We start from the raw sequence: 25070 nt of genomic DNA, 5'->3' as shown, positions 1-25070 counted from the left end.
TATAAAAATTATAATATAACTCAGGATTAGACGATGTTTAATTTGACAAGATAATATAATGATTGACCAAAAGGTATGTTAGATTATAAAACTGATTTGATTGACACAAAATGTTTTTTTGTTAAAATTCTACCATGTTTATTTATCAAGGCCAAATGTTTTAGGATTAGGCTGAAGGATAGAAAAGATGTTATAACGTAATTGAAGAACATAAAATGAAGTGACCAAAAGATAACAGAATTTCTGACCAAAAGAGATGTGAAATTGTAAAAACTAGTTTGAATGGATAAACTTTTATTGTATATAACATATGTTATCCCATTTTACATAACATAATATCATTTTCTTTTTACATAACATATGTTATCCATTTTAACATATGTTTTTCGTTCTAAAATAAGATATGCTATCTCTTTCTACAAAACATAATTTTCAAGTGGATGACAGTGACAAAAACTGGTCAAGTAGACACTAAAAAGCATTCATCTAAAAGTGAAATGACATCCAACGACGTTGTAGTACGTTGTAAACTTAAAGGTTCTATTATATTAAGTAAAATTAAATTCTCTTTTCATTAAAGTTTATATAAACATGCATGTAAGTACTAACCACCATATAGCCTTGCATTTTGAAATAAAATCAAAAATTGTAAATAAAAATAGCATGCATCAAAAAAGGAAAAGACGTATTCGTATTATGGGATCCTTTCTTATTGCCTGTCTTCGTATACAAATGTTAAAAAAAGTTACCCTGATATTGTTAAAAATAAAGTTTTATTGTTAAAGCATATTGTACTATCTTGTACTTTTGAATGTTGAATAAGATTATTTTAAAGTTTGTATTCTTTCAAGGGTCACATTTACCTCGTTAATATACAAAACTACTATGTAGGATAAGATATAGCAAGTAAAGATAACCTAGTTAGGATAAGACAACTACGGAAGACAACTACACACATGTATAGTGCACATTTACCCTAGAAAACTTAACTTTAACGTTACAACTAAAGTTAACGAGGGAACATATTAGAGTCATTATGATAAAATGACTCTTTTGATAAATTAAACTATGTAAGTAAACCAAACTAAAGTAAAAATAAGAGAAACAAAGACAACAAAAATAAACTTAGAATAACAATATCCCTATCGCGTATTTGACGTTGCAAAACTTTGACATCAACTTCAAGCTTGTTTTTTGATTTCAATAACCCAGGGATTATTTGCTTTGAACGGTCACACATGGGCTGATCTAGCCAAACAAAGTAACCACACTTGTTCTCCTGCATATTAAAAAAAACATAAACAAAAAATAATAAAATATAAATATAATGTAATTGGGAAAAACATAATTATGCAGAAAAATGACATAATATACCAAATAAGGACATGAATAAAAACAGCGACCAGGATTCAAATCGGTCCTGGACGTACATAAGGTGGCAACCTTATGACAGTAGCAAACATACATAGTGGTGTGTGTGTGTGTGTGTGTGTGGTAGTATGAGTTTCTGAGTTTTGGATGGGTATTTAACAACAACTCACGGGGTGGAGAAGAAAAATTAAATTAATAAAAGAAAATAAATATAACAACATATGGTAGGAGGGAAAGTATATAGGTCAATTAATTGATTTACACGATGGGTCCTTGACACGTTTCCCAATATAGTAAACAAAATAGATGACCAAACATATTTCCCGTGAACTACTACAAATTAAAAAACAATATACTCTGAACATAGTACAACAACATAGTACACATACATTGGAAAACATTAAAAACCACCTAATACATTTAAAATAAAAAAAATACATGAGATAGAGTACATAAAGTTAGATAATTTTGACCAACTTAAATGAGGGTCTAACAAACTAACGAACAAAGTAGAAACGTTTGCAACAGTGACAGAAGTCAAACGAGGGAGTCGGTATGGAAAGAGAGTGGTGATTTTAGAGAGGGGATTATCAAAATCATAATAAAACATCCATTCATCATCATGTTGTTGATCGCATCGACTTGATTTTTTTATGCAACTTTGCTCAACTTTGGGCCTCTCAACCTTCGGGGTTTTGTACATAAATTCTTCAACTTTAGGTTCAACGAAATTTGGGTGAGTTTTGAAGGAAGGTAGGTTCTCTCTTTTAACCACAGGTTTAAAGTACATTCTAGAAGACGACTCTATTTTAATCTTTGAAAGAGGAACTAATCTACGACGAGGTGTAGACATGATAAAAACTGGAAAAAGGGATCTTGTAGAAAACAAGAGTTTAAGTATCACCTTTATATAATGAAAAAATATAGGAGGTTAGATGAAGATGTGATGTGTTATAAATATAGTTGTAAATGTAAGTTCAAAAGTCAAATGGTTGTTAAGTCTTTCAGAATCAACCCTCAACATGTCAACACATTGACTAACCATCTCCAGAATCTCAAAACGTAAAACACTTTGAGGGTTCGAATCCACACGAAAACGATTTGAAAGTGAGAAAACACTTCTAGGTAGAACATCCCGTTTCCACCTATCACTTACATACTTCAAAGGGATCTTGTCAACTTTTTTAATTCTATAAACACAAAACACATGGCGGCATAAAAAACCAATACGAGTGAATCCCATGCAAGAACAAGACGCCGAGTTGTCAGCAGGATCAAATTTAACCTGTAGGATAAAAAGAAAATGTATGAGTATATCATATGTTAACTTAGAGTTCACTTATAACATATGTTTTGAGGTTAACGTATAACATATGTTAACAATATAACATATGTTAACGTGTTAAAACATGTTCCTTAACGTACCAGAAAGACGTTGGTTATATCCTTCCTTTTGTCCAAGTGTGTCACAGAATATAAAACATGAGCATCAACCGATTCAGTATTTGTTACATAACAACATTACTTTCCTTTCATTATCTCTTTTCTAACTTCATTAAAGATTGCTTGAGTGTACAACTCAAATGTATGTTTTTCTATTTCTTCACCAATAGAACTTTTAAATGAAGCAGATGAAGTCTTGTACTCACAACTTCTTTAAGAATAACGTTGACTGTCAAGTCTAGACTCCATACACAACATGAATTGGACAAACGTATTAGCGCTAGTTGAGTTGACTTTAAATGTTGCATTAGATCTTTCACAACGAGATGTAGTCTTCATTAAACAACAAAACGGGATATCACGAAAATAAGCAGGAACCCAACGATATCGGATCTCAAACATATCATTAAACCACTCGTTGTCTTGTAAACCAAACTTCTCAATAAGATAATGCCATCTGGACTCAAATGTATCAGGGGTGATAAACAAATTCCAAACCAAACGATGTAGTCTCGAACGAACGTTAGTATTTTCAATAACATCACCAGATACCTAATTTAAAAAATACAAAAACATATCAAACAGACATAACACAGATATAAAAAATATCGTTGCTCAAATTTAAGATCATAACCTTGGCCGGCAATTTCTTCATTATGTGCCACATACAAAGCTATGACGTGACTCAGAAAATACCTGAACTATTGCTTGCCACATAGAAGGATCCTGATCACTTAAAACTAACTTGGGTTGTTCACCATGACAATTAAGAAAGGATTGAAGAAACCATTTGTAAGAGTCGATAGTCTCACTACTAATCAAGGCAGCTCCAAAAGTAACACATTTTTTGTGGTGATCTACACAAGTTAAGGGAACAAATATCATTTTGTACATGGAAAAGTAAAATTTGTTAACATTAGAAACATATGCTTTAAATATAAATGTACATATGATAAATTAAAAACAAAACGTGGAATCAAATGACTGACCTATTAGTCTGATACGTGGCATCAAAAGCCAAAACGTGACCAAAAGCTTTATAATTTAACTTGGATATCTCATCAGCCCAAAAGATAGATCTTAACTTGCCATTTTCAACTGTAAAATCAAAAAGAATTCAGGGAAACACTCGTAACGATCTTTCAACCGGTCAATAACTAACTGAGAATCTCTATCACCTATGAAAATCCTCATTCCATTGTAAAAGTTCTTGAAATGAATAGGTGTACCTCTAACGTTAGGATGACTACGCTTTATCGAGACAAGTAAACGATGAGCAACAGTAGGACCAATTCTATTTAAACTCATCTGGTGGATAAATTGTTTGGTTGAAAATGAAAGCTTTCTAGAAATCTTAGTCAAGTCACCGTTAAAAGTGTCAACAAGACAATGATTGTGATCTTCTACAAACTTAGACACAATAAAGTTAGATGTTTCATGACAAAATGAAACACCTAGATGAGCCTTACAATCAGTTATGATGAATGTCTTTTGCCTGACATGCATTGAGGGTTCAGCCATGGAATCAAATAAACGTTTGCTTTGGGGGTACCGTACTTGTTACACCTCAAATACTTGGGTGTAACGACACCTTTCCGTTTATTAGTTTGGCCTTTGCAGACTGAAAAACCAGATTCTTCAGCATACTTTTAATGCATAGTAACAACATCTTCCCAGGATTTAAAAACAGTGCATTCAATAGGTTTTAAATTGTACTCAATCTTTGGACGCCAAAACTTCGTACCATTAGGAGAATAATAAACATAATAAGCATCCTCTTCTTGAAGAATTGTTGGTTCTATGGAAACAGGAGATACGACATCTGGTTGGCCTACGGATGTTTGGTTGCTAAAGACAGTCTCTCAAAATAAAAATAAAAATAAAACATTTAAATATAATAGAAAATAATGCTTTAAAAAAAGGGATTTTAAGTTGTTAAAGCATTAAAACAAAACAATTTATAACCAAGGGAGTAATTAGAAATAATAAAAACTAGACTTATAACATCAAGATGAGTTAATGAATATTACCTTGTCTGGTGGGAGTAATTAAGTTGTTCAGGAAAGTATTTGAAGTAGACTGGTCAAAAGGTATACTAAAAACTTGTCTGCTAGGAGTAATTGATGTGATATCATCAGGAGGAGGATTATAGCCAGCTGCAACATCCATCATGATAAAGGTAAAGTGGGTGAAGGAAGGTGGATAAGATTAATTGCGAGTCTTAAATTGTGTTTATAGAAGAAGAAGAAGAAGTAAACAAAATATAGGGGGAAAGTATGAAATGACGTCTAGTGAACTATGAAAAGACAACAAAGGACAACAATATAAAAAAAATCTCCCAACATCAATAAAATAAATTAAAATAAATGGGGAGGAGTTCCCTCAAAGTGGTTGCACCAAATAAATAATAGGTGTCATCTACCAAACTCCCACCACATCTCATTCACATTTCAAGTAATACATTTTACTCTACCCACAAAAAAAAAAATATACAAAAATATATCCCGGCCCAAGTACACCTCCTGAGGATGTTATTGAAAACAAAATGTGTTTTGCACTAAATAACAACACATTTTAAAATCCTGCTAACAATGTGGTTGAACCAGCTAATCAGCCAGTGAAAACTGGAATTGTCCAGGTTGAACCGAATGGTGGGGTTAACAATCATGTAACAACCCAGCTACCACCGCACCATAATATTGTCCGCTTTGGCCGGGACGTACCACCATCGCCTCACGGATTTGCTTTTGGTTGCCCAGGTGGTCACCCATCCTCATACTTCTCCCACCTGAGCACGCTTAACTGTGGAATTCTCCTCTCATCCACTACCATTAAGCGCCCAAAACGCGTTATGATGGGAAAGGTATCCACCTCCTTATAAAGAAGGCTTAGTTCTCCTTCCCAACCAATGTGGGATGTCATAATCCACCCCCCCTTAGGGATCCAGCGTCCTCGTTGGCACCACCGGTCCGGTCCTGGCTTTGATACCACTTGTAACAACCCAGCTACCACTGCACCATAATATTGTCCGCTTTGGCCGGGATGTACCACCATCGCCTCACGGATTTGCTTTTGGTTGCCCAGGTGGTCATACATCCCCATACTTCTCCCACCTGAGCAAGCTTAGCTGTGGAATTCTCCTCTCATCCACTACCATTAAGCGCCCAAAACGCGTTATGATGGGGAAGGTATCCACCTCCTTATAAAGAAGGCTTAGTTCTCCTTCCCAACCGATGTGGGATGTCACAAATCAGCCACAGGTAGATGAGAACCCACATGAAGACAACCATCCTCCACCTGCACCTCCACCTCCACCTCCTCCTCCTAGTCTTTGACCCACACAAGAAGTACCTGACTGGGCAGAAGTCTACGAAACAGACCCCGGGGCGGAATACGAATCACCAATCCACTCTCCTCCACCTCCACAGCCGGAACCAGATGGTTACGAGTCTGAACCCGACCCCTTTTACTATGTTAGTGATTCTGACGAGTCATGGGACTACTACAATTAGGGGAGAAAATAAGTTGTTTAATGTTTAATTATGTTCTATTTTTAATTTAGGTTTAACGTTTAATTATTTTAAAGTCTAGTGTAGGTTGAATGTTTAATTTACGTTTAATGTTTAATTATATAGCAATTGTTTAATGTTTAGTTATGTATATTATTGGTTTAAGTTTAATGTTGTAGCTCGACTCAAAGTTTGGGTGTCATTATTTGTTAACATACTCTATGTTTTTTACCCTGTTTTTACATTAATCCGCAATTATCACGTGATTGGATCTCGAAAGGACATACAGTCTACCATAACGAAAAAGTAATTAAAAAAATATACACAAAGGACATATGCTAAGAAGCTTACTATAACATATGTTAATATGTAAAAGACATATGTTATCATAAAAAGGACATGTTATCATAAAAAGGACATATGTGATCATACGTTAATGTCCTACAACATATAATGACTATACTAACAAAATGTGACAATATAAAGGGAAAAACAGTAAAATAAAAAGAAAAACCACAAAGATCTAGAAATGAGTTCAACATTAGAACTACAAATACAAAAGACTAAAACAAATAAGCATTCCTCACCCATCAAACTTGAGGTGATATATCAGGAGTGTAATCACCACATTGGTTATAACGAACTGGGACTGACTCGAGCCCACTGCCATAATAAGCATTCCTCACCCATCAAACTTGGATACGGGTGGTAATCATCACAAAAAACGCAAAAACCAAAATATTTAGGATCAGGAGTAGGAGAACCAGATATAACCGAAGATGTAACTTCATCAGAAACATGATAAGCATCGAGATGGGTGCGTGCAGTGACCGGATTAACTTGATGAACAATTGGAACAACGTCAACAGATTCGGGGAGGTCAAGTGTTGGATTAACTTGATGAACAACTGGAACAACATAACAGGCACGGGGAGGTCAACGTTGGAATAATGAAGATCAAAAGAATCGAATGGTGTTAGTTGATGTTGTTTCTTTGAAGGAGAAAACCCTGAAAAATCTAACACTCGCTTTGCTTTGGGAGACATGTGTGAAGAAGGGTAAACTGGAAAGAATAAAATTGAAAACTTGAAGATGTTAAGAGAGAGGAAAGGATATAAATCGGTGATTTGACAGGGTGAAAAGCATAAAGCCGGGAACCAAAGAGGATGGACACAAAAAGACTAATTTACCCTTCTAGTTAAACAACTATTAAATATATCAAGTGAACACATGGCAACATCATAACCACATACTTGAGTTTCCAGGGTTTCTCAACTGGAGAGGGTTTCTAACATATACTTTCCCTATATTATATATATATATATATAGAGAGAGAGAGAGAGAGAGAGAGAGAGAGAGAGAGAGAGAGAAATATGATGGAATATGATGCACTTTGATCTATTAATATTGGTTACAGTCTGTATTCTTAGAAATAGAAGAAAATAATAGTTGTCTTTCACATCATGATTGGACTTTGAGGATGATTTAAAGCGGATATAGCTGTTTCTATATGCGTCTTCAAAAGATCTATCTCTTCCTTCTCAGCCTGCACTTACAAACAATCATTTTCTTATTAAAAAATCGGCTACATGATCATATAAAGCATATTTTAGATCATATTCTCCTATATATTTTAAATACTCTAAATAACTAATCACTTATTAATATTGTTTGTTACTATGTCATTATTCCAATAAAGACGGATACAAGGCAGCGTCAGTGTCAAGTTACATTACAAAATTTATAGTTGTTAACTTGTTTCGCATTATACAGTATATTAGACCTTCCGCATCAGGACCATCCATGGCTTATGTGAAGGATATTTGTGTGAAGGATGGAAAAGACAACTATTGTGAAGGTTGAGGTGGAGGTCATCCATCCTTGAGCATCCTTCATCAAGGATGGTGAAGAATGGTGGTTGGTGGGTCCCCAATGTCAGTGATGTGAAAAATATGAGGTTATTTGTGGAATGAATGAATATGTTAGTGTTGTAGGTAAAAAGTGTTTTTGAAAAGAATGAAAGAAAAACTGATGTGGCATGCTGACTAGGCTGTTTGTGTAAAAAATTGCACAAACTGATGCGGACAGTCTCGATCCTGTTTATAAATTATCATGTGTTATATAAAATTAGGTACTCGTTTATAGTGAGTTATATATTTATTCAACATCTAATACGCTCCAACACTGAATAAGGCGTGAAACGAATAATGAGATTAAAGATGCCATAGATGATGCTTAAAATAATAATCATATGCTTAAGTTATAGTTTAAAAAGCTCAACTCCGTGATTTATAGGTTTAAAAAGGTCAAAAATATCAAAATACTCCCGTCACTTTTATAGTTGTGGCAAAATGCTCTAATATTAAAAAAAGAAAGGTATTATAAATAATTCCCAAGTTGTGGACAGAGTTTAATTGTCTAATCTGTTTGTCCTTTAAAATATTTGATAAAATCATGTACAGTATCAACTAAATAATTTAAATATAAATAACAATTAATTCATCACAGGTGTACTTATCATCATCTTAAAATAATATTGATATAATTTTCTAAGTTTTTCTTGTAATGTGCGCCGTAATATTGTATGTTACAAGCGTGATAAACACATCATGATTTATAAGTTTATAGATGAGTTTTGTATAATAAAATATTTTTCAATGTCACCTTTGCATATAATACCCTGTAAAGAATAGTCGCTTAATATTATGTTATATTCACTTTTACCATACTTGATAAAAACAGGTAGTATCATCAAAATGATGTTTAAAAATAAATAAAAACGGCTTCATGCATCCATTGATTAGTAATGCGGTATTAATTAATACCCAGAAAATAACACTTTGGCGACAAGCTACCAATTAGTAATAACACCCTTTATCAAAAGGATATCTATCTTTGTTTAAAACAATATCTATATATTTAAGGTTCTCTTTGATTTTGGTATTTTAAAAATGGGATTGGATATTGAGTAGGTTGCTCTATCATTTTAAGCCTAAAAAACAAACAACATGAGTTATTAGAAAAATTAATTTATAGCTAGGTTTCTTAATTATTCAAGTAAGGCCCAGCCACCATCGATGTTTCCATGATTTGGTGAGACATGTTGTTAGATAATTGAGAAATCATGTCCCATATAATTAACTATATTTCTTCAAGACAATTATCCTCCCGTGATCTTTGGACCAATTTTTTTAAGCAGGATTAATTTAATGACATCTAAGTTTATCCATATACAGTTAAAACATTGCATGTTCCAGAGGTAACCATCGATACATAATTAAAAAATAATAATACTAGCTAGAACTTGGAGAACTAACAAGAATCATATAGTTATATAGTTATCAAGTAAAAATGATATAACTGTAATAAAGTTAAATAGTTTTTCTCCCTACTAGTTAAATTAATTCATTGATATTTTAAAGCATGATAAGCAATTAAATAATCGTTTTATGTAACAAAGTTCTTAGTAGCGGATACATGATTCTCATTTGTCTTCAACTTAGGCTGTGTTTGGGATTCTTATTTAAGTGAGAAAAAGACTTTTTATTAAAAGAACTTATTAACTTATGACATTTTTAAAAGAAGTTTTCACAAAAATGTTTGGATTAGCTTATGTGTTGGGAAAAACCAAAATGACTAAAAATGACACTTTTTTTAAGAGGAGTAAAATGGGGTTTGAGGGTTAAAGGGGTGTAATAGGTAAATTGAGCTCATTAAGTTAATAAGTTACATATTCCTAACTTTTCAAAACCCCTTTATTTTGTCTTCTTCATAAGTTAAAATTCATAAGGCCTTATGGTTTGCCACACACCTTATACACCCTATTAACTTTTTAAAAAAATTTATAAGTTATAAGTTGATGAAAATAAAAAATCCCAAACACCCCGTTAAAACCGATAATAATATGTTAACTTCTGCGTTTATATATTTTACAAAGAAATAGAAAAGAAAGTTAAAAAGGATATATACCTGAATAAAGAGAGTATTTAAAAGCCTTTGAGGAAGAGCAACAATTGTGGCAGTAACAATATTAAGCTTTAAAGATTCAAACACCTCACAAAGCTTTACAATTGTGTCTCTTCTTTTGCTACATTTTAAGGTCACCAACGCAATCTTCTCCCCCACAGATTCCACATTCAGCTGTCAATTATCTTTTTTTATTTTAATATTTATGAAAAACAATTGCATATATTCAAGTAAATACAGATGATCAATATTCATGACTTACTTCTTGAATTTCAATCGGATTCACCCATGATCCACTCGGATCAAATGCCTGATCAGCTCGTATCTTCATCGATCGTTCCATTGCCATAAACAACTCGGTTTCTTCACATAGTTCCATATTATCAGGCTCTACTTTTCGAGACTCCAGTTCCATCAACTCCAACTGTATCGTTCGCTCTTGTTCATGCAATACTTGAATGTAATCGATTGCGTCTTTGATTATTGACGCCTTGTCCATCTTCACAAAACGAAAAAAATGCACAAATCATGAGTCAACTTTAGGAGAGTGATTCTCGAGCCTAAAATTAAATATGTTTAATAAATAAGCCGAGCTTGAGCCTAAAAATAAGAATGTTTAATAAACGAGCACGAGTTTAACCCTAAAAATAAGCTTGTTTAATAAACGAGCCTGAGCCCGAACTTCACTTATCGAGCTCGAGCCGGCTCATGAGTCTGAAGAGCCTACTTTTTAAATAAATTTTATTTAAAACTTTTAGTATATATATTCATATTATCGTTATTAATATATATATATATACATACACACACGCACACAGAATTTGATAAAAATACCTAAGTAATATATATTATGTTATATATAAAATTATTAATTAAAACTTATATAAAATAATTACAAATATATATATATATATAATAAATAACAATAATTAACGAGCCTAGTCTAGCTCGAGCTGGGTTGTTGTTTGCACTTCTAAGCCCCAGTCAACTTTCATTTTTGACTTTTGATGTTTCGAAGCAAATTCAATAAAATAATAATAACAATAATAATAATTGTTATGATTATTATTTTTATAATAATGATTGCACGATGTTCAACAAATTTGATAAAACAAACTGAAGAAGAAAGGCGTGAGTGTGGAGGGTCACACCTTACTAATATTAGGGACAACTGCCCTAAGCGCATACAGCCGATCATTAAGCTTCTTCCTCCGGTTCCGTTCAGACATGATGTTTTTGGAGGCCGTTGCTGACTGGCTTCCGTCGGGCGAGCTCGAATCATAGTAGCCGCCCGACAGTGTTTTCTCCAATCCGCCCCAACTAGTTAACACATATATATTACGTAAAATAATAGTAAACATATATTATTATGACAAATTTGAAAAAAGATATTTGAAGTAGAAGTACCTGAAATCTTCGGCGGGATGGACGGAATCCCAATAGGTTGAGTTGGAATCGCCAGTGTTTTCCATGGAAGATGATGGTTTTGGTCTGGTGAATGCAAATAATAATAATATGTGCAAGGAGGGACAAGGGGCCTATTTATAGGGAAGTTTGGGTTCTATTTAATATTTATTGAACCTACATTCATAGTTTCATACCATATCAAGTAATTTATAACAACAATAGTGATGATAATAATAATGATTATTTAGGGATGTTGCTAAAAGTATATTCTTTATACCATTTTTACTAAATATATTAAGCTATCTTTTATGGTGAGGGGCTTTGAAGCATCTCCCCAGTGCCACGTCAGCGCCACGTGAATATTGGGGGGCCTTCGAAGCCCCACCCTAAAGATGCCCCTCTATGGTAATGGGGCTTCGAAGCCTCTTTAACTTTTATTTTTTTTTTATAAAACTAAAAAACCAACAAATTTAGCCGGTTCATCAAAAAAGAAAATCGGGATCAATCTCGTTTAAGTTGAATTGAGAACAAGCATCCGACCCGGCTTGAGACGGTGATTGATTGGCCGAAGTAGACATTGTTTTTGATCGTTTGGACGACTGCAGCGGTGAAGATGTCGGGATCGGATGCCACTTTGGCGAGCTCGTGCATTTCCTCCAAATTTCAAACATGCTGAAGTCATGATGATGAAGGCTCCTGTATTGTTTCAAGTAAGCCTAAAGGAGGTCGGCGTCGTTCATGCCGCTTCCTCTGTTGTTCGTAAGGCGAGTTTTGGAGAAGTTGTTCTTTTTTAAAACAATTGCCTTCCATTTGTTGGAGAGGGAATCATCACCACGGTAGCGACCTCGACCCATTATCTCAAAAGAACTTACCACGTATAATAACGCGCTGCGTTTACCGTCACCTATGATTGAGTCTTCGGATGAGTCGATCCACGCTTGCGCCAACGCCGCTTCCTCATCGTCTTCCCACTTTTTCCTTTCAGCCTCTTCGGTGGTTGTTTAATCGGCGTCAACCTTCTTTTTATGGCTTCGTTTGCGCGAACTTGCAGTTTGTCTACTTGGGTTTCGGGAACTTGGGTTTCGGGTATTGGGGTTTGGGGTGTTTCGGTTTGGGGTGGCGGAGGCATAAACGGCATTGGCATTCGATACAACATATCGTTAGAAAACAATTGTACGGTTGAAGGCATTACAGGTAGATGTTGGTTGGCATAGAAAGGGTTGGTAGGGTCATTGTTGTTTGCGAGCATACTAGCACACCACATTTGAGCCGGATCCTTCGTGTTCGGGTTTGAGCTCGAGCTTGTGAAATTTGAGAAATGATCCATGATAGAGAGTTGAGAGATTTTTATAGTGAAATTTGAGTGAAATTTGATATTTGTTTGAGTAAAAAATGATAAAATGGTTTGTATGTATATAGAAAATAATTAGTTTTTTTTTTAATATATCTGTTGAAATAGCCGTTGGAGGAGAGGGGGGCAGCAGATTTTGAACAAAGGCGTCGGCCGTTGGAAGGCTGGGCACCACCGCGCCCCACCACCAACGGCACCCCTTGGTGGTGTTCCACGCCCAAGGCCGCCCGCCAACCAAGCCAACGGAGCCCCATAGCGTTGGGTCTTATGTATACCTCCTAAACTTATTAGATAAACTACTATTAGCTCTTAACATTATTTATACACGTATTAGTTCTTACAACATTTTTTTTTCATTTAATAGTCTCCACTACATATTCAAATTAAAAACTATTAAGCTAATATTATTAATTTATTTTTCTAGTATTAATATTGTAAATATTTATAATATCTTTATTAAACTTTTAATAGATCTATATATATATATATATATATATATATATATATATATATATATATATATAATTTTATAAAATAATAATGCATCGATATTGATAATAATAAATATTATTATTATGATCAAGGACAATAAACACAACAAAATGAGAAAAAAAACTATACAGTTTTTAATTTAATATTTTAAAGAGAGACCATAAAATATAAGAAAATATTACATGAAAGTAATATGTAAAATATAATTCTTAAAAGGAAATAAAAGTTCAGAGGAGATACAAAAAACATAAATTTTTTTATAGTTTTTAATTTAATATTTTCAATGGATACCATAAAATACAATAAAATATTACAGAAAAGTAATATGTTAAACAAAATTTTTAAAGGAAATGAAAGTTCAGAGGAATGGTATGACAAGTATTTAGCATAACCTTTTTTTATTTGGTCTTTTAGGACTTTGAATTCGTGATAAGGGAGTTGATGTAACTTTATAAATGTGTGATGATATAAAAAATTAAAACGGCCATAGGTAAGTTTGTGCATATCATAGAACAAACGTATTATAAAAAATTTAATAGATGTATTATTAGCTTTGTGCCCTAATGTGCTTGGCACGTGCACAAACTTAACCGATAAAATATTAGATGACCGTTAAGGTAAATGATTAAAAAAAGAACAACTTCTCATATAAATTATAGCTAGTGAAATTTAACCTTTTTAAAGGATTAATTCGGTAATTACAAAGTATAAAGAACCAAAATCATAGTTTAATCTTATTTTCATTAATTGGATATGAGAAGTTACTCTATAAGATAAAATGGATGAAAGGAAGGATGATAATGGGTTATAACATATCTTGATGGTTATGTCTAACTGTAAAATAAAATGGTATCTCATACTCACTCTCATATGTGTTGGCTACTCAATTAAACAGCACCCGCATGGTTCAGGGGTTTCACCCGTAGTGGCATTCATTTGTGATCCTTGATCTAGCCTAAACTCATCTAAAAATATTATCTTGAAATATCACAGTCAAGTATGTTACAAGAAGTTCATATTTTTAATAGTTATAACTTCTTTTAACAAATTTTCATAAACTTATAATATCATAAATCACAAAGTAAAGTTTTACAGTATAGTGTATTGTAAAACCATGACACGTTGTAATGAAATGATGATAGAAATAAAACATAAAATATTGAATCAGAATTAATTACGATGCACTTCTTGTTATACACATGCTATGAAGAAGAAACAAAGAAGCAAAAAAGAATTTAGAAAAACTGTAGGTCTTAATAACGGATCATTACCGGTTAGCGGAAATCACTAATAGAGAACCGAGATCTCGAATCTTGTTTGGTTGATTATTTATCCGAAATAGAAAGAAATGGGAGAGTAGAGAGGACTTGGTGAATGGATAAGATAATGTTTTTGCAAAAAGGTTCTCTTATCCATTCACCAACTCCTCTCTACTCTTCCCTTCCTTTCTATTTCGGGTAAATAACCAACCAAACAAGATCCGAGATCTCGGTTCTCTAATAATGATTTCCGCTAGCTAGTAGTGAGATTGATCCAAGAACTTTGTTATTTGATCAGTCATTAGAATCTACAATTGATATTCGTTATTTGGAACATAATGTTATTTAAAATTTGAATACAAACGACAATGTTTCTTTATACGCTTCGATGTAAATTTGATTCAGTACCGAACTCATGCAATGCACGACCAAAATGTCAGAGCCCGCGACCCTACCCAGGGAGGGGAGCCATGATTGCAAGTAGGGGTACAAATGTTTATTAAAAATTTGGCAACAGAAAATTTCACCAGGACCACAGTTAGGAAAAATCACCAAAGTGTGAAAACACCTGTCACACCTCAACCTACGACGGAAATGTCAGGGCGTGAACTATTTGCCCACAGCTCTCAAGGTTACTATATGCAACATTATAAATTTCAATATCTAATTAATAAATTCAATAAAGTAAATATTTCATACAATATCCAAACCAAAACAATAGTGCATTAACAAACAAAAACCATAAAAATAATTGTCTCATTAAATTTTCTCTAATATAATTCCTTAAGCGGTCGTTCAACTTCAACTACTTCACATCACACGATAATCTGCATATGCGTTGAAAATAAAGTAGAATTGTCAAAACAAGTATGAGTGAGCAACACACCAGTTTAGTGTACATATAATATATCAAAATAAGTAGTGCAACAAGTCATATGAAAATAACAAATTAACCAATTAGCAAGTATAAATGAGATGTCGAGAAGCACAATGGCTATAACGACTGGCGTATGATCATACTATTCTGAGATTATGTTGGACCTCTCCGAATACGGTTCACGTAAAGCAAATAAGCACACAACACGTATGGTATAAAATTCGTTAGCACATAAGACAATAGTTGCAGTTTTGTGTATAAGTATATATGAAAAGTATGTTTACGCATATGTCCCCAAAATGTGGAAAAAAACGAGTAAAATATGGGGAATGCGGTACTCACCTCAATAGACGAACAAATGTGATTGAGATAAAAAGGATGCGGAAAAATCACACGCGAACGTTAAAGCCTAATGAGGAACAAGAGAAAACTGTAACATCATGGAAATTTCGAGCCAAAAATGTCAAACTTTCAAAGTCAAAGGACCAAATCTGCCAAAAATCCAAACCTAAGGGCTCAAAATAAAAAATTTTGTTTTCTTATCCTATCGCGATACGCGACGGGACAAAGGACGAGCCCACTGCGTATCGCGACGGGCTTGGTCAAGACGTTCTAGAAGAAGTCAACAGCGATACGCGATCGCTGTTGAACCAACGTCATCGCGTATCGCGATGACGTGGCCTGACACCTCTGGCACAAAATCTGCCACGTGTCCACACGTGGCACATCATCCGCCACGTGTCCCGACACGTGGCTACACGTGGCACGTCGCCCGCCACATGTCAACACATGGCACACCGTCTGCCACGTGGCGACACGTGGCAGACCTATATGGTGGCCGATCTGGGCTACGTAGCGATACGCGACGGGTGGCCAGGAGGCCATCGCGTACCGCGACGGGCTTCCAGAAAATGCCTATAAATAGCAGCCTCGGGATTTCATATTTTCACACCAAAATCAGCTTTGCTTTCTCTCTTGCATCTCACTAAAACTCCACAATCAAACCCTCGATCCACCTCGAAAACCGTGCCGTAATTCCTCGATTTTCGTGTTTGTTTTCTCGAAGTTCGTGCCACATTCCGACGACATAATAATCGAGAAGGTGTAGCAATTCTGACGTCCCGACGATTACCTTGAAGTACGTGCCATGAAGTGTTGGTGTATCGATTTGCATGCTCGAGTATAGTGTTGATCAAGCAAGGATAGGAAAGAAAGAAACGTCGAAGTGCTGCTCGATTATTTAGGGATAATATAAGCCGACAAAGGTAGGCATTATGCCCGAATAAAATAATAATAAAATATTATCAAAGGCTTGATACCCTAAGTCGAGGTTATACTCGATACTTCGATAAAACAAGAGAAAATATAACAAAGAATAAAAGAAGAAGTTATGAATATGTATAAAAATGTATATATGTGTGTAAGTATATATATATTCTTTGTTATAAATATTATTTAAGGAGTAAATAATTATTCTTAAATAATAAAGGAAAAGAATACGTTTCTTAAAGAAGAAGAAACGTAGGGTTTTATAAATAAACTAAAGGTTTATAAATAAACTAAAGGTTTATAAATATTACTTTTTAACTAATGGTTTTAAAGTAAAGAACAAATAATCGAGGTGGCGATTATAAAACAAGACTAAAGGTTTTAAGCCGGATTATATATCCGACTAACAAATGGTTATACTCGTACTATAGGTGCGAGATAGCAACGGGAAAGACCCTCGGACGGTGTTTGAAGCCGATCCAAATCAAAAGGTGAATACGCCCCCAACTTTTACGAACTTGTTTTCAAACGAGTCAACGTGTTATGTGAAAAACTTTACATGAGACTAAGTGTATCTAAAACATTTATAAACAAGAGTATAAATACTGGCCTCAGGCTATCGTGTACGTTTGTTTGGATCCTTACATATGTGGTGGGCACATCACACCTGGTCACAATTACGCTCGCCTGCGGGGAGTATGACCTTGTGTATACGTATAGGCACTCAACTAGTCAAACGCTGCGGTGTTTGCTAGGGGAACCGAGTATAGAGACTTGAGTTTATGAATTGTGTTGTTTTAACTTGATTATTCCTAAGCCACGTTGGGCCGAGACCTACGTAGTCTCGAGGGATGATTAAGTAAAGAAAATATTTTTAGCGTCAGCATATTCACCAGCATTCGTTGCTAACGTATTTTTCTTACATTTTGCAGGTGACCAAGGTTATCACTTGGAATGACGAAGTGCAAGAATCCGATGGCTCGGATATTTTTGTTAAATATAATATAATGGTGGTTTGTTTTGTAAAACTTAAACAAGTAATCCTTTAAACTATATATGGGAACTTTTAAATCCCGTCTTTTGTATGTATATATTACATTTTAAATCCACAAGTTTTTAAAGACTTCCGCTATTAAAACGTAACTCTGATTTAATTCAATTGTGGTACCAACATATGTTTCATACTCCTAGGCCGTAGTTTGGGTGGTGACAAGTGTTGGTATCAGAGCCATCGATCTTAGCGAATTGGGTACTTAAAAGATAATACTCAAGTTTCGATCCAAGTATAGAAAAATATCTACTTGTTTATTTGAATAGGGATAAGATTGGCTGGTAACCCTTTCTTTCCCTCTCTACATTCTAAACCACCTAAATTAGATGTCTTTCGAGAAATTAATGGAGTATTATGATCGTGAAGCAAAAAGAGCGGGAAAATGTTAGTTACATGTGTGGTTCATATTGAGTTCTTAAAGTTGTTACAACTCATCAAGGTTCTCAAAAGATATTTCTCCTATATATATATATATACTAGGTTGGATACCCGTGTGCAACACGGGTTTAACAAATTTAATTTTATAAACATTTGAAATATAAATAATAAAAAGTCTTGATAAACATACATTCCGGTTAAATAATATATATATTTTTAATAATACATTTATCACAAAACATACAAAATATTAAATGATCAAACACAAAATACATGTTTGTTAAAAAAATAAGTGTGAGTAATAATTACAATAATGCATAATCAACCCAATTATAGAATATTGAATTACTTGGTCTTCTAAAATAAAACCGAACGTCAACCCTTCAAAGTTGGTGTAATTTTTAGATCTGTTTGCCAACGGAAGATTTTATGGGCATTCTTCACATGCTTTGGTTTGCGTTGTTCTTAGGTAGTGCGGGCCTATAAATAAAGTAGCATGAATTCTCTTGAAGATGTTCTTCAAACTTAGGAAAGTAAGGTTTGAACACGCTTACTTGGATCTTCATTCCCTGAAAATTTAACCTAGTTGTGATAGCTGAATATTAAATAAATAAAAAATGATATTAAATATTTACAGGGCCGTCTCAACGTGCCCAGAGGCCTAAACGGGGACAAAATTTGAGGCCCTTTTGAATAACGATTTTTTAATTTCCATTTGTCAATTTTTAACCCAAAAACCATATCAGACATATAAATTTAACCGCATGCCATAAATGTTAAATAAATAAAACTAAATTGTTTAAGATGAAGGATTATTGTGGCCAAATGAGTATTCTTCACTATTTTTATTTTCTTTTATAATATTAAATTCATAAACTTATGGTGGTCCTAAGAATGTGAAGGCCTAAGGCTTTGCCTTACTTGGCTGACCCTAGAGTCGGCATTGAATATTTAGCTCCACATAACTAAAATCATTTCAACTTATCAAATTTCGTTAGCACATTTGTTGTTTGGTTTTATTTGTTGTCTCTCAACTTAATCAAAAAGATTTGTTGGCTCCATTATGTATTAGAGACATTGATAGAAGAATTAATTACATAATTTGTTGTGTATGGTAATTAATAAAATATTACACAATATGATAATCAATGCTAGAAAATAGAAAAACATACTTGGATGGTAAAAACGTTTTACCAAAAGATGCAGAAGAGTTAATCCTATATGTTTTTGTCATCACGTTATGGTATTTATAACATTATAGAATTATGAATCATTTAATGAGTTAATCGGTAATTTGGAAACAGAACAATTATTTTGAGTATGAATCAATCAATTTATTTTTAAAGAATTACATATAATTTAATAAAATATCCTTAAGTGATTAAAAAGTCAAAAATATGCAATTAACATAAATACTTGAAATTTAAAATTCAAACATAAAATGAGGTGTAATTAGAAATATTTAAATCTTTGTTGAATCTTTTTAATTTAGCAAAAGCATAATTGTGGCGTACATTATGGAAATAACATAATTAAGAGTTTATGTTTAAATAAATAAGATATATTGTATGTTTAAATTATTTGACTCTAATTAATGAGTATAATGACAAAATACTAAATTATAATAGCTATTTATATATGATATATATTTTGTTAAATGGGTCGGGTATGGATATGAACCAAGTTTGTAAAATGAGTGTGGTGGGAGGTGGGAAATTGAGAGGAATGGTGGGCTAGATAGATGACACGTGGCACAAGGAAACTTTTATTTATTAATTAGTATAGATGTATATATATATATAGACACACACACACATATGTATGCATGTATGTGTGTGTGAGAGATGGAGAAAGAGGGCCCACAAAAATTACCAAGCACGCCCGGTTTCCGGACGACCCCAACCTTCACCGGACCCCTACCAAGAGCGCTCCTTACTGGTGTTCCCGACACCCAAATTGGATCCCATTAGCGCCCATAGCGGCTAGTAATGAACATATAGGTACAAATTAAGTTGCCCTATGTACAAACAAAAACAAATATGCATAATAAAGTTCCTAATTATATATATATATATATATATATATATATATATATATATATATATATATATATATATATATATATTTATATATAATTCGGGATTACCTGGGTGATCGGGTCGGGGAAAGCCGACCTCTCCGTCCCTCTCAAAATCAGCTATGGTATTGAGAAGCAGATGAAAGCGGCTAACACATAGCAAGAGAATTATTCAGAAGAAACTTGCACCCTAAGTATAAAGGCTTGAACATCTTTGAATAGTTTATAGTGAGTGAAGCAAACTTGATGTTTAATATATCAGTGATTTTCTCATTACCGCGAGAGAGAGTTTAAATATTATAATATGGTATTTTATAGGGTTTGGATCAAATAAAAATAAAATTAACAGACTAATTGTGAAAATCAAGTATAGTTATTAAATAATTACTCTACGTGTATATATAATTACTTTACTTGATTATCACAATTAGCACATTAATTTCATTTATACGTTAATTTTCCCGTATTTATATATATTTTATTATTTCTTAATAGCTTATCATGCATTAGAATTCAAAATTCAAATCTAAAACCTTAGTATCAGTTAATATTGAATAATTTGTTTTCAATAAAGTTTATATAAAACACAGAAAGAAAAATAAGACAAGACTGTGCATTTAAGTATTTAAAACAATCAAATATTACATGTCATTAAGAAAAGGTAAATGAAAATTGAATAAGTAAATAAAGACAATGGTTATTCACACACCCTTTTTAGATATTCGCACACCTTCTTAACACACATATTATCTCTACATACACCCTATAAAGGATGTATGAATAACACATCCGATGTGTAACCCAAGGAATTTCTTTCAAGAAAATTCTACCATATAGTCTAGTCTTACTCTTACTGTTACACGCTTTCTTGTCATGCACAAAAGCAAATACAAATAATATTTAATAAAATTATGTAAAAGAAATAATTTTTCATTTTTAACGTGATGTAGTGGTAAAAAGATTGAGTTGTTTAATAAAGACTCATGTTTGATTCTTACATACAACACTTTAGAAATGACATGAATTACTCAATAAAAAAAGACTGAGATCTTTGTGATATTCGCTTCGAACCTGACGACGTCCGGGTTTCACCATCAATGGGTCTTCGGATGGGTGGAGTTTTCTCAAAACTGGAGATAACTTGGAGACGTTTAAGGGCTCTGTACAGATGGGTTGGACCAGCTGGCGTTATTTTGTCATTGAATCACCCCGTACAAAATATCTAGAAAATTATCTGTTTGTTAATTGTTTAAAAAAATCTAAATAATGACATCATCAGATATAATGAAACCACGCGTCATCAAATTCCGTCATTTTGTAAAAAAAAACAAACCTTTTTGACTTCACTTTTTACGTGAAAATTGATGGTCAAATATTTTGTGGTCTGTGAGACAAATGACAATGACTACTACTAGATTCTTTGAATACAAATTGCTTTTGAAAACAAATTCATTAGGGTGTAAACGAGTCGACATCAAGATCAACCAATATCATGCCTTACTTGCTTAAAATTTATGAGAGCTTTAGAATATATGTGCAATATGTCTGACTCGTTTAAATTTTATGAGAGCTTTAGAATGTGCAAACTTAAATATTATGAAAAATGCATAGCATTGTTGAATCAAAGGGCCTTGAAATCTTAACAGAGAAGCCATTGGAAAGACATGGAATGCTTTAATACAATATTCAGATTTGATGAATATTTCCAAAGAAATTCCGAAAATCATATACATGGAGAAATGTATAGCATCGTATTTAGTCATTTAGTAGAAATGGGTAAAAAAAAAAGTTAGAATTTACCTTCAAATGACTTAAAAAACCACCTAAAACCAAGGTTGCAAAAGTCGCTAGGCGGACCCTAGGCGACGGATTGGGAAATTGGGTGTACTCGGAGTACTCGGGGAGTACTCGGAGAGTAATCGGACATGGTAAATATAAAGAGTATTAGTTTTTGGATATTATATATGTAACACCCCAACCCGGAGCAGGCTGACTTGTCACTATTACAGATATCATAGACCAAACAAAACCATTTAAAAGAAATGAAAAGAATCCCATGGCAACCAAAAGAGTTAAAAAAACACTGAAAGAAATTCTAAGTCAAATTTATTAAATGCTTAAATAAAAGAAAATTTAATCAAGTCTTTATTCTTGAGCTTCATTTTACTCTCATCACTGATCTCCCCGATTTCCCGAATTACCTGTTAGCAAATAAGACAGACACAAACAAGAAAACACGGCTGAGCCAAAAATTGCCCAGTAACGGAAAGAACAATAGTATAGGTAAAGGCACACATAAGACAAAACGCATACATAAATAAAACTGAAACTATTGCGGATATAAAAACCACGTTTTAGACCGAACTATAATTAAACGCGAAACATAATCCGATACACGATCGGGACGAAATCTGAATATACTCAAATCTAATCAAATGCATATACACATATCAAGACGGACCAGAAATATAGCGAAACAAAATATAATTACTAAGTACACGACGATGATGTTAAAATAAATAGGTCGTGTAATACGGAAGCACCCAGAGCCTAAACAGAGGGGTACACAGCTAGCTAGTCCATGCACCAAGGAGACGGTGTGGGTGGCGTGCACACATTGTTCCATCTCAAACAGAAGTCAGGATGTCAGGAGTCAGGAGTCGGAGCTAAGATCGATCTATACGCCTCTAAGTGGCCAAGGGTACTACATGAGTACTTTCAGAGACGCCGTGAACTTGATTACGCACTGTCACGATAAGTGCCATGTCAGAGTCAGGAGTCAGGAGTCGGAGCTAAGATCGATCTATACGCCTCTAAGTGGCCCTAATACTTCAAAAGTACTAGTTAGAGACGCCGTGAACTTTGATTACGCACTGTCACGATAAGTGCCTTCCCGTTGACGCCCCAACGACAAGTCAGAAAATACTCGAGTAACAGAGTACTAAAACTAAAAACATATAACTAAAATATATCATATAAAATAACTGAACTCAAAATATAACGACGCGTAACGAAAATCCGTACTACAAAGTAACGGAATAGATTCAATACTATTAGTAAACGAGAACAAAAGCCGCACTACGAAGTAACGGAATATAATTAATACTATTAGAGAAAGAAACCAGAAACCGTACCTTAGTTAGCAGAACAAAAGTAAGCCAAGTTAATTAAAACTCAAAGTTGTCCAAAAGTCGTATGATAACCTATGGTTTGGTTACATTCTAAATTAGATATACAAACAGAATTTGCATTGGTTGATTCGTTGATTTCCCACGACAGAAACCTTTCGTTCTTGATTAGTTAAAAAAAAATAACCATCGTCTTCTGCCCATGCATTAAATATCCAAATACGTGTAGTTTACAATTTAGTTATATGAATTTCTAAAACAATATTTACTTATCTGTCATAAAAGAGTAGACATAAAATAAATAACTTTTAATTGATTATTAAAAAGACCCACTAACTCTTTATATAGTTTATCATTCTTACGTAATATTCTAACTTTGTTGACACTTGCATACAACAGATTTACAACAATTAGTATTAGTTATGTTATGATTATTATATTTAAAAAAAAAAAACAAGACACATGGGCTGGAGATTTGAACATTGGACTTGGCTGCATGAATTATTGGATAAAATGAATATGCAACTACATGATTCCAACGTCAACAAACAACACCCAAACGAACGAACAAACAGAAACTTATTTTGTTTATATTTCATTCTTGTGTTTTAACATCAAATTTCCAACTACATATTTCTAGTTAAAATAAGGTTTTTTGTCCTCGTAACGAATCAACGAACCCACCCCCATATTAGAACACGTTAAGAGCGTATACAAACCAGCAGCGGCTGATCAGAACTGTTAATTTACCTCACAAGCCGAACAACTTTACGTCCAACAGTTATGTTACAGAAATAGACGGTCGCGATGTTGGTGGCAGCTAATATTGTTTCAGCAACAAACGATGGCGGTGGCGGCGGCTTCCGGCAAGTTTGCGGGACGATGGTGGAGGTTTTACTCGGTCACAAACGAAGGCTGGTGGTGCAACGGAACCGAAGAAGAATAGTGATTGACGAAGGCGGAATTGGTTGCAGTTTCTATCCGGGAAATCTGAGGTTGAGAGGGTATAAATATTCGAAAAGAAGACGTGTTTCACGAGAGTAGGTATTGTAGCTACGTAGATGTATTAGAAGGTGACAAGGCTAGTTTAAAATTTGTATTTGTATCTTAAAATAATAGGATTAGGTTTCAAATTTTAAATTATTATTATCATTATTATTATTATTATTATTATTATACATATATATGTTTATTCGTTTGTTATCTAATACAAAAGTTTGGGTTATTATAATTATACTCCCCTAAAAAAAAATTTCGTCCTCGAAATTGTAAGACGGTGACACATACTTTCGGATATCACGGAAACGAAACAACTTAAACTTTCATAAATTCAGACATGACAATTGCAAAGTCTCAGAAACAAATATGGGACATGTAAAACAGAATTCATATGAAATCAAAACCATTCAAACTGAAATCATCAAGTGCTAAAACGGAAATAAATACGGATATTGGGAACGAATTGTATCCTCCATCTCCATGTAGCTTCTCG

General features: G+C 33.6%; 1 protein-coding gene and 1 pseudogene across 2 annotated transcripts in view; both read right to left on the bottom strand.

Moving 5' to 3' along the window:
- The window catches only part of LOC143564242 (serine/threonine-protein kinase STY13 pseudogene), a 178492-nt pseudogene extending 167955 nt beyond the window's left edge, over positions 1 to 10537 (bottom strand). The window contains exon 1 of the transcript XR_013140827.1: positions 10528 to 10537. The product of XR_013140827.1 is annotated as a serine/threonine-protein kinase STY13 pseudogene, transcript variant X2 (transcript). The remainder of the gene's footprint in view (positions 1 to 10527) is intronic.
- On the bottom strand, positions 7700 to 11794 carry LOC143564243 (transcription factor bHLH35-like). Its single transcript, XM_077051580.1, has 5 exons — positions 11697 to 11794; positions 11441 to 11609; positions 10552 to 10788; positions 10293 to 10463; positions 7700 to 7869 (listed from the first exon to the last, which is right to left on the bottom strand). Exons 1-5 carry the CDS (start codon positions 11759 to 11761, stop codon positions 7780 to 7782), a joined length of 732 nt encoding a protein of 243 aa, XP_076907695.1. The 5' UTR covers positions 11762 to 11794; the 3' UTR covers positions 7700 to 7779.
- Positions 11795 to 25070: the final 13276 nt, after the last annotated feature.

Source organism: Bidens hawaiensis, unplaced genomic scaffold (assembly GCF_021521415.1).
Source record: "Bidens hawaiensis isolate Kalapana, Puna unplaced genomic scaffold, B.hawaiensis_p1.1 tig00021837_1, whole genome shotgun sequence".
In the NCBI taxonomy this organism is placed as follows: Eukaryota; Viridiplantae; Streptophyta; class Magnoliopsida; order Asterales; family Asteraceae; genus Bidens; species Bidens hawaiensis.
Note: the sequence above shows the minus strand (reverse complement) of the source record. Positions and strands in the feature narration are given on the sequence as shown.